The sequence below is a fragment of the Triticum urartu genome, chromosome 4 (assembly GCF_003073215.2).
Source record: "Triticum urartu cultivar G1812 chromosome 4, Tu2.1, whole genome shotgun sequence".
NCBI lineage: Eukaryota > Viridiplantae > Streptophyta > Magnoliopsida > Poales > Poaceae > Triticum > Triticum urartu.
The window spans coordinates 604,284,724-604,295,146 of record NC_053025.1 but is presented as its reverse complement, the minus strand read 5'-3'; the positions used below and the strand labels follow the sequence as shown (position 1 = coordinate 604,295,146).

At 41.8% G+C, this 10,423-nt stretch overlaps 1 protein-coding gene, 1 non-coding gene and 1 pseudogene across 3 annotated transcripts; 2 read left to right on the top strand and 1 right to left on the bottom strand.

Moving 5' to 3' along the window:
- The first annotated feature begins 3,610 nt into the window (after positions 1-3,610).
- Positions 3,611-6,638, top strand: LOC125553106. Of its 2 annotated transcripts, none has more exons than XM_048716881.1 (4): positions 3,611-3,927; positions 4,493-5,386; positions 5,609-5,758; positions 6,029-6,638. In XM_048716881.1, exons 1-4 carry the CDS (start codon positions 3,898-3,900, stop codon positions 6,398-6,400), a joined length of 1,446 nt encoding a protein of 481 aa, XP_048572838.1. In that variant the 5' UTR covers positions 3,611-3,897; the 3' UTR covers positions 6,401-6,638. The 2 variants fall into 2 exon arrangements, with proteins under 2 accessions (XP_048572838.1, XP_048572836.1); XM_048716879.1 differs by having other exon boundaries at positions 3,612-3,927; positions 4,490-5,386.
- Positions 6,639-7,294: 656 nt separating this feature from the next.
- Positions 7,295-10,093, bottom strand: LOC125554958 (annotated as a pseudogene).
- A 137-nt stretch (positions 10,094-10,230) lies between these two features.
- Positions 10,231-10,423, top strand: LOC125555205. Its single transcript, XR_007304638.1, has one exon. It is a non-coding gene; the product is annotated as a U2 spliceosomal RNA (small nuclear RNA).

The window sequence follows — 10,423 nt, the reverse complement described above, 5'->3', positions numbered from 1 at the left end:
TATTTAATATAAGCATTATAATATAATGGAAATTTTTTCCCATGCATGTTGGGTGAGCCTTTGATGAGGTGACATGTGTGCTTGTTAACCTAAACAGAATTAGTGGTGATCAATTAATAATGAAAAAATAATTCGCATGCATATTATAATGGACCTTTGATGATGTGGCATGCGTGCATGTTAAGATAATAAAAATAATGGGGATGAACTATTTAGATTTATAGGATGTCATATTCATGCAGATAATAAAAAATGCAAAATATTATTTTTACAATAGCTTTACCCGGGTAATAAGAAAGAATAAGTAATTACAAAGTATCTCTATGTCGTAGCATGCCTGTCTGAAGTTTTTTCCCGCTCTCACAAGGCCACTAGGGAAAGTCTTTTTCCCTTCGATCTCGTCGCGAGTCCGCGGATTCGCCTCCCCTCCACCTGCCGCTCCGAACGGATGGCGGCGCTTCTTTCTTCGAGTCAGTCTTCCGGGCTCCGATCTTCCTCAAGTTCATTTATCGGGACGGATTAGGCGGAGCTCCGACATAGATTCATGCCAGCTCCTCGGAGCGACGAGGTTAGGGTTTCTCATCGTGCATACGCAACGACGAGATTTGGTGTTAGATTCTTCATATTGATTTAAGGATTCAGTGGCGACGACTGCAGCTCCCGAACACTGGTCCTTAGGGGCACGTGCATGAAGACTTTTAGGCTGTCATCGACAAGGTCAAACTGGCTCCGGTATCGGAGCGGCGACAGCGGTGCGTCGGCAGCTCGTTCTGGTGGCGGCAATGGCCGTTCAGTTGTCTATGGACCTCGATGTAATTTTTATTATGTTTTGGGTGCTTTGTACTTCCGACGAATCTTTATAATAGATCTGATATTTTTACAAAAAATAATAATTACAAAGTATATATGAATAATAAATGAAAATTATTATTTTACAATAAAAAATTGAGACTCTTATTTTGGAATGGAGGAAGTACTTCAAAGAATATGTACATGTGAAAAATGTGAAGACCCCTGTGCCTCGTAATAATTTTATTCCTATTTAGCGCTGCAGGCGTCCATTATAAGCAAATTTACAAACAGGCGCCTGCAGCGCCCCGCGCTGGGCCAGCCCATTACTGTGTATTTTCGTATGCAGAAAAATGGGCGAGCTCAACGAGAATCGAACCGATGACCTCACACTTGCAGCTTCGTTCGTACAACCACCACCATGAAAACATTGCTAAGCTTCAACTCTTTATTCCTTTTATTGTAAAAAAAACGCTTTATTCCTTTCATTCTGTGCTTCTCTTTTGTTTTATTTTTTTGCTTTTCTTTCTTATTTTCGTTTTCCTTTTTTCCATTTTTGTTTTCTATTTTTTTTCTTTCTTCATCTTCCTGGTTTATTCCCTAATTGCTTTTTTTTCTTTTTTTTGTTTTCTTAAATGCGCGAACTATTCCAAATCGATGGTGTTTTTTGTGTCAAATTTGAAGAACTTTTGTTTTCAAAATCAATGAATTTTTTTTATTTCTAGTGAACAATTTTTAACGAATGATGTTTTTTTAATACGATGAACATTTTTTCCAATTTTGATGAAATTTCTTCAAATTTGATGAACTTTTTTAAATTCTATAAACTTTTTTTCCAAATTTGAAGAACTATTTTCAAATTCAATGAACTTTTATCAAAATCAATGAACTTTTTCTCAAATCAAGTGAACATTTTTTCAAATTTGATGAAGAATTTGCAAATTTGATGAACTCTTTTTCAAATCCGTTGAACTTTTTTGAAAAGTTGATGAACTTTTTTTAAGTTCGATGAGGCTTTTCCAAATCCAGTGAACTTTTTTTCAAATTGGATGAAGAATTTTTTTCAAATTTGCTGAAGTCTTTTTCAAATCCGATGAACTTTCTTGAACAGTTGATGAACTATTTTTAAATTCGATGAACTTTTTCCAAATTTAGTGCACTTTTTTTCAAATTCGATGAACTTTTTTCATATTTAGTGGACTTTTTTTCAAATTCAATGAACTTTTTTTGAACTCGTGGTCGTTTTTCATTGTTGTGAACTATTTAAAAAAATTGTGCACTTTTTTCCCTTTCATGAACTTTTGTTTTTGAATTCATGAACTTATTTGAATACATGAACCTTTTTTACATTGGCCAACTTTTTTATGCATGTTCATCAACTTTCCAATTTTTTTTACATATTTTCCATACATTCACGTTTTTCAGCAATGTTTTCAAATAATTCAAAAAACTAAGCTAGATAAGTAGCGCTGCTACGCTAGTTCTTAAATAAAGTCGCGCTGAAGTGAATCACTAGTAGCCAGTATGTGTACCGGATAGCTAAACTCAAAGACAACTATGAAGTCGCGAGTTCAATTCACCAAGAGCCACCTTTATAGGAGTATATGGTTTTCGCACAATAATACATTTTTTTTCTTCATGCGCGTTCATGGGCCGGCCCACCAGGAGCTGCCTTCGGCGACGCTGAACTCAAAGACAACTATGAAGTCGCGAGTTCAATTCACCAAGAGCCACCTTTATAGGAGTATATGGTTTTCGCACAATAATACATTTTTTTTCTTATGCGCGTTCATGGGCCGGCCCACCAGGAGCTGCCTTCGGCGACGCTGAAGGCGCCGAGTCGGGGCATTTCCTATTTAGCGCTGCAGGCGCCGGTTTTAGCTGGGATTCGATCCTGCGACCTCACGGTCATTCATCTCATGCATTAACCACCGCACTAACTCGTATTAGTTGCCTATAAACTACTGCTTCTTCACCTTTTCTTCTTACAATGATTCTTTTTTCCTAATTATTTTTCCTTTTTATTCGAAACGGTTTTGTTATGTTTTTTTGTTCTTCTTTTTTATTCTTTTTGGAACGGTTTTATATTCCTTTTGCTAATTTGAAAGAACTATTTTTCAAAATTGTTGAACTCTTTTTCAAAATCAGTGAACTTTCTTTCACAATCGATGAACTCTTCTTCAAGATCGATGAACTTTTTTCTAAATCGATGAAGTCTTTTTCTAAATTGATGAACTCTTTTTCAAAACCGATGAACTTTTTTTCAAGATCGATGAACTTTTTTCTAAATCGAAGAAATTTTTTTCTAAATTGATGAACTCTTTTTTCAGAACCGATGAACTCTTTTCACAATTCATGAATTTTTTTAAAAATGGATGAATTGTTTTTCAAAATCGATGAACTCTTTTAAAAATGGATGAACTCTTTTTCAAAATCGATGAACTGTTTTTCAAAATTGATGAACTTTTTTTAATTTTTGTGACCTTTTTTACAAATTTGATGATTTAATAAAAGGATGAAGGTTTCCAAATCTGTGAACTTTTTTGAAATGTCGATTTTTTTTCTTTTTTGTGATTTTTTTAAAGTTTTCATTTTTTTTCTAAATTCAACGGTTGACCAGTCAGTCAACTGGTCAACCGCGACCGTATGAACAGCCCTCGAGGCTCTCGATCCAGCGAGGGACCAGGCGGGCGAGTTTAGCGAGCGACGGGCGTGGTCGCCACATGGGCCGGCCCACGATTCGGCGGCTGTGAGCGCCAGCTGCCTTAGCTGGCGCCTGAAGCGCCAACTAGGAGCTCCCCGAGTAGGCGCTCCCTCCATCTAGTCCCCGCTACATCTGGGCGGTGCTGGGCTGGGCGGCAGGCCTATGTAGCGGGGGACCAGAACGGGCCCTAAATCTGGGACCTCGCCGGTAATTTGTCCAGATCGAGATTTTCTTCCTGTAACCTCCCCGCATCGAGCGCCGCCGGAAGAGGGCCGCCGCCTACCAAATCGAGGGTTGTGGGGTAGGCCGGCGCCGCACCGGGCTGGTGTGAGCCGCCTACAGCGGCGAGATCGAGCGCAACAGCCGCGTCGGGAAGGGCCGCCACTCCGTGAGGAACCGAGGGGATGGAGTCCCCCGTGGCCAAGAAAGCGACGGTGAGAATCGCCCTGATCCTGTCGCCGTTCTTCTTCTACTACTATACTCTCGATTTATGCAGCGATTCGGTGGACGCCGTTTAGAAAACAACCGGTTTATAATCGAAACAGTGTAGTAGTTCTTCATTGATGACCAGGGTAATTACAGAAAGCAGGGTTGATATCAACCCTTATTAACAGAACAGACTCCTGAAGGATTTGGTGTAGTACTTGTTTCGGCCGGCGTCGCATTGTCCGCCGCATTCTCCTCGACCCCCAACTAGGGCGGCATCAAGTTGTTAGGGGGCTGCGGGTCTGGTGTATTGGAAGGGGATTGACACTAACTGGGATTAGTGAGATTTTTGGGGTGCTCAGTCAAATGTGGTGGAAATTCATGATTTTATGTGCTTTGGGATGACTTTGTGCTAGTTTGGGTCTCGCGGTAGCTACACATTCCTAGCTCCTGTCATTTTATTTTTATGGCTTGGGACTACTGTTTGTTTGTACGCTATAATTGTTTCGAGTCTCTGAATTTTGTTAACTGATAGTGACAAAGTAACTGGATCCATATTTCTGTATGCAGCAGCCAGAGGAGGAAGATAGGTTGAGCGTGCTGATGGATGATGTTTTACTGTCTATCTTGCGGAAAGTCGACATAAGCTCTGCTGTAAGGACGAGTTTGCTGTCAACACGGTGGAGGCAGCTGCCCTGGCTGCTGCCTGAGCTCAGCATTGATGTCAGGCATTTCCTACCTGTTCCATGCCCATACTCGATTGCGGCAAATGACTGTCAGCAAGCTATGGTGGCTCTAACCAAAGCAGCCAAGTGTTTATTTGCTAAACCTCAGAGAAAATCCACCATCACAACACTGCAGCTTCAGCTCTACTTGATCAGCACTTTCTTGAGCGACATTGGCCCACTATTAGGTGATGCGATTGACAGTGCTTTGCTGAAAGATTTGGACCTTTGCCTTCTTGATGATCTGAAACCTGGTGACTCTTCTGAGCTGCACATGCTACAGCTCGCCAAAGACATGTATGGTTTTTTCAATGCCTACCCCAGTGTGTTCTGTTGTCTCACAAGACTTTCTCTTCATGGGGTTTGTTTTATCGAGTTGGATATGCACCATCTCCTGTTTGACTGCTGCACACAACTGAAGCATCTAAGCCTCCATTATTGTGATGCCGGTCGCCGCTCTGTGTGGAAGATAGATGCACCAAACTCAAAACTCAGTGTTCTGCAAATCGACACATGTTGCTTTGAGAGAATTGATTTGGTCTGCCTTCCAGAACTGGAGAAGCTCCATTGGGATACTTGGGTGTCCGAATATATCCCCTTGTCGTTTGGCGATGTCCCGTCTCTTGGGGAACTAAAACTCTCATCTGCTTTAACATATTATAATACAGTATTTAAATTAAGTGAGCTTCTACATGGAACCACAAGCATACATACTCTGACATTGGATTTCCAAGGAGAAAATGTACGTACTAGTTCATTTTTTGTATTCGCTATACTGTCACACATTTGTATTTTCTATATATGGTCAGAGCTATCTAGTTATGCCATGGATGTGTATTTTACATGATGGAGAACACACATACCTGTAAATAATTTGATAACATACATCTCTATGCTTTTAAACTGTTTCTTATAGATGCTTATGAACTGCTTTGTTCTTATTTTCTTTTAATTTTGTGATCAGCTTTGGATCCAACCTGAAATGAAGCAACTCTACACCGCATTCAACAAGCTAAGGAAGCTGACTTTGCGTGGTACCTTTGTTGAATTTGACATTATATGGACAACAGCCTTCCTTGAGGCGGCACCCTCCATGGAAATATTAATTATTGAGGTAATGCTGTTTCAGTCTACCATTCCAGTTTTGTTGTTTCCCTTTCATTTTAATGTTTTGTAAGCTTTTCTCCTTTTCAAAATTTATGAACACATTTCTACCTTCCATCTTTGTAAAAATTGAAGTGAGGTGTCCCTTCCTTTGCCTTCCTTTTTCTTTCCTCGAACACGCAGCAAAAAATGCATGTTGTTGCTCAATACATAATAAGAGAAGTGTTTTTTAATACTGTAATCCAGCTACATCCGTAACATATTGTTCATGCAAATATAGGCATGGGACCATGCATGCAGCGCATTTGTGAACGATGAGGAAAGAAGGTCGGTATTTGCAGAAAGGAAAAATCCTCAGTGGGAGATGGACTTCCATTGCTCCAAGAACGGGCTACTGAAAGAGCTCCAGTTTGTCGGCTTTAGATCGCTAGAACAGCAGTTTGCGTTTATAAGAGCCTTGCTGGACCGAGCTCCCAACTTGCAGGCGATACTTCTCAAAGGAGCTGAGCAATGCAAGTACTGCGATGCCCTTGAGACCAAGTCGTGTTGTTCAACAGAGTCTTCCTTTCCAAAGAGTGAGGATGAGCAAGAACTGGTGGCGAGGCGAATCACAGATGGCAAATCCTCACCCCGGGTGATTTTCCATGAATGATCGTTTCCCTTGGGGATGAGCCTTATGTAACGTTCTACTCCCTCCGTTCTGAATTACTTGTCGCAGGTATGGATGTATCTACATGTATTTTAGTTCTAGATACATTCATTTCTGCGACGAGTAATTTGGAACGGAGGGAGTGTATGTTAGTCAAACAGTTGCATCAATTCTGGAGCTGTTATGTACCAGCAAATAATGTATTCTTTTTCTTTTCTATTGAGAATTGCAAATAAGCCTACCTGACTCTTCTGTATGTGCCCTGCTCAGCATATTTCTGCCTTTTTGTTTGCTTAGATGATGTAAACTGTGATGTGATGTTTGATCATGCTGAGTATGCGAATGGACTTAGAGGAGATGGCCTACAGTAGTTTGGTTGTATGTAACCTCAGCGTGCACAGCTGTGTTGTTCTCCATCATAGAAACATTTCTGGTAGAGTTTATGTTCCTGAAAAGTAGTTGGTCAGTTCTCCAATGGCATCCTGAATGTGTGTTTATGAGTTGGCAGGATCTCTAAGACCGTTGGATTCTATACATCCAGGTTTAAAGTTGAGGGGCAAAACTGTTTTGCTGCCTCTATCTAGGCTTAAAGTTCAGTCAAAAGACACATTAATTTAGCTGCTGAAATGCAGCCATCTTGTAAATGCAGGCTGCAGATCATCCTGCCAAGAGTAGTCTTAGGCTAGAGATAACAAACTGGAGGAGAGGACAGTGCATTCCTATGATTTGATCACAGAGGAAAGCGCAAGACGTCATTTGCAGAGTAAACAGACAAGGTTTCTCCTGTTCCATCACCACATTATGAACTAAAAATGGCAAGAAAATCACCATAATCAGTACATTCATTCAGTTCAACAATGAATGATCCAATCCCGCAAACAATGAAAAGCACATGAATGATCCAAGGTGCCGTTTTTAAGAGAGGTACAGTTGAATACACCACAAGTTTGTCCACAATAGTACCCAGGTTACATTTGACAGTACATATGTCTCATTTAACAGCAGATGGTTGAAACACATGTGACCATTCTACTGCTGCATCTACCAGCGCAACCAGATGACAGATGCAATCCCATACAGATTAATCATACTTGGACAGGTCCCAAAGTCAGAAAACCATTACAGCTACAGAACTAGTTGCGAACTAGAAAGAATTACTAGCCAGAACCATAAACTAAACTGGGGAACACCCAGAGGCTACTTAGTACACCACAGTCTGGAGGGGACGACATATCATAGAAGAGCATGGCGCGAACTGCACTGTCTGGCACTGGCTGACCAAACTCGACCGCGGTCCAAGTTTCATCGGGATCTTCAGTTAGCCTTGCAAAATAAATGCAGTTACTCTTTCCTCCCCATCTTTCCGGGCTCATGCAACAAAATGTAGGATTCCTTCTGTCAGGGCTAACAAACAGAGCATAATTATCCAGCTTCTCCAACTTCACCCACTTAGCTGGCTCGACAGAGAAGTTGAGGCGAGAGACCCTAAAGATCGTGTTAGATGAGCCACCCAATCCGCCAGAGCTGAACCTTTGGTCAATCAAGAGAAGCATGTCACCATAGACCACCAACCATGAGTTCATAGGCACAAACTCCTTTTTAATTGCTATTTCTTGCATGCTGAACTGAGGTGTCAGGTGTATAGTGAGGTGTCAGGTGTCAGGTGTAAGGTGTGCTCTGACCAGGGGTTTGTTCCAACCTGCCACTCAAACATGGAATCTCTTGAGAAAAGGAGGAGGCGAGAGTTAGGTGAAATCAATGGGGCCGTAAGGATGCCTATGCCACAAAAGTATCCAAGATCACTGTTACGTGGGAGTTTGGGGGGGCATCACCTTGCTACCAGTGTACACATCGACAAGGAGGCAGTGAACCTTGTAGGAGAAGATAAGATACCCATACGAGCAGCCCAAATAGTGCATTTTATTTGGACTATTTTTAGGCACTGAACACGCAAGAGATGAGTTTTTCTTGCTAGGATCACTGAGCTGCCATTTGCAATCAGATAAAAGGATGGGCTTGATAGGGCCGCTATGTGGATGAACATAAGGACCATCTGGTTTGAAGTGGAGCGGCGGGAAGCTGAATGTATGCACAGAGGGAAAGGTAGAGACTGCAGCGCGCCAAGAGCGGCAGGTGCCAATGAATGCAAGGAAGTCATGGAATGAGTCAAACAGAGCAATAATTTCATGAAGCAGAATTTCTTGAAGCAGGCTGTCCAGGAGATCTGCACAAACATGAGGCCAGACAAAGGCAAGGAGGTAGAGGCTGAAGCAGGGCAGGCGTTCTTCGAGGTTCTCTCCACAGTGGTAACTTCTCTGCTGCATAGAAATTCAAGAATAATGGATCAAAATAAAGAACTGAAACATAATTGGAGTTAATAAATACTTCAGGAGTTAATACAGTACAAGAAATGCAGCAGGCTTTAGCTGAACAATAAGGCAAACATGAGTGTCAACTGAGACATGTCAAACTTCTATCAAAAGAAACTACTCTAGAACCACCTACACCTTGACTTTTTTTCTAAGATAACATACTCTAGCTATAATATCTTCAGTGAGACAACGCTATATACAATTATATAACTTTCATATCGTGACAGGTGGGGTGCCTTGTAGAGTATCCTTGAAATAAATAGTTCTAAGTGATGATTTTGCTTGATGTAAAAGCGGAATAGCATGCTTCCCTTCTTCTAGAAAACTTGCATAGCGATCATTTGCTTATCTATTTTTCACTTGGTCATCAAACAGAAGTAAACATTGTTCATGGCAGCACCATGACCATGAGAAAGACCAAACGAACAAGAGGCCATATACATTATCCAACCCAAGCGTGCAACACTCTTAATCATATCAAGTGATATAATGGGAGACGCTCCTTGCTGATTCTACTCTGGATCCAACCCAACCACGCACTAAACTGAATCACATCAGGTGACCAATATACATTTTACAAACAAAAAAAAATGGTGATAATCCCTCTGATGTTTACGCGGACAGCTTTGATAAGAAATTTTAATTTACTCCTTCCCAATAACAGTCACAGTAAAAGAATCGATCAAATCACATTGGACTCTGAGTTTCAGGCAATCACTGAACCAAGTGAGCACAGTTCAAGGCAGCAACTGTAATACTCATCTACATTGCAATTAAGGAAAACTGAAACTATTTCCCTCATCAGAGACAATGGAGTTATCAACAACTGAACCGAGTGGCACACCTTGTAGACAGTGGTGGCGATCCAAGTTTAGGGGAGGCCAGTGAGTCAATTATACCACCACTAATTCACAAAAATGCCGTAAATATCACCTGTCAAATCATCAAGATGTTCCTACCAATTCGCCAAAATACTGTAAATTTCACTACGGATTCGCTAGGGCAAGATTACTGCCTCTCCCGATTCTACTTTAATTAAACCCTAACTAACGAAGATGTGTGAAAGATAAAAGAGGGGGAAAGGAGAGACGAGCGAGGTTACGGTTGGGGTGAGGGTGCAGACGTGGAGCTGAGAGCGGTCTCTGCCTGCGGCGAGGGTTCGGCACCCTGCTGCGGCAGCCGCGCTCTTCCGCGGCGGCGGCGGCGGCGGCGGCTTTCGGCCAATGCGACTGTGTCTTTTGGCATAGGGGAATTGGGCCGTTGCGTAGGTTCCCGATCCCAAAACGAGGACCAGCCCAGCGAGGCTGGCCCACCCGGCCCGCATCGCTGGTTGGACCAGCGCAGCCTTTTGTTTTTCTAGCGAATACTCCCATATTGTTGAATAGTCCAATGTTGCTTTTGCACCTGGGGAGAGGCGGTTCAGGGAGCAATAAAAGTGGACGCAGGGTCACCAATTAAAGCATACCTTTCTCGGCCTTCGGCTAAGATCAAGTGCAGTATCTGTTCTTATCAGTTTAATATCTGATACGTGGATCTTTGAATCCACACATGATATTAATTTATTTATTTATGGGGAGAACCTATTTGTGTAGCTTGCCACATGGATGGTTATTATGTGTTGGAACAGGCACACTCCGACCAAAATAAAATAAAA

Coding starts and splice junctions, on each gene's coding strand:
- LOC125553106 (XM_048716879.1), top strand. CDS start 3,898: ATGGAGTCCCCCGTGGCCAAGAAAGCGACG. Junction 5,387..5,608: donor TGGATTTCCAAGGAGAAAAT/GTACGTACTAGT, acceptor TTTTGTGATCAG/CTTTGGATCCAACCTGAAAT. Junction 5,759..6,028: donor TGGAAATATTAATTATTGAG/GTAATGCTGTTT, acceptor ATGCAAATATAG/GCATGGGACCATGCATGCAG.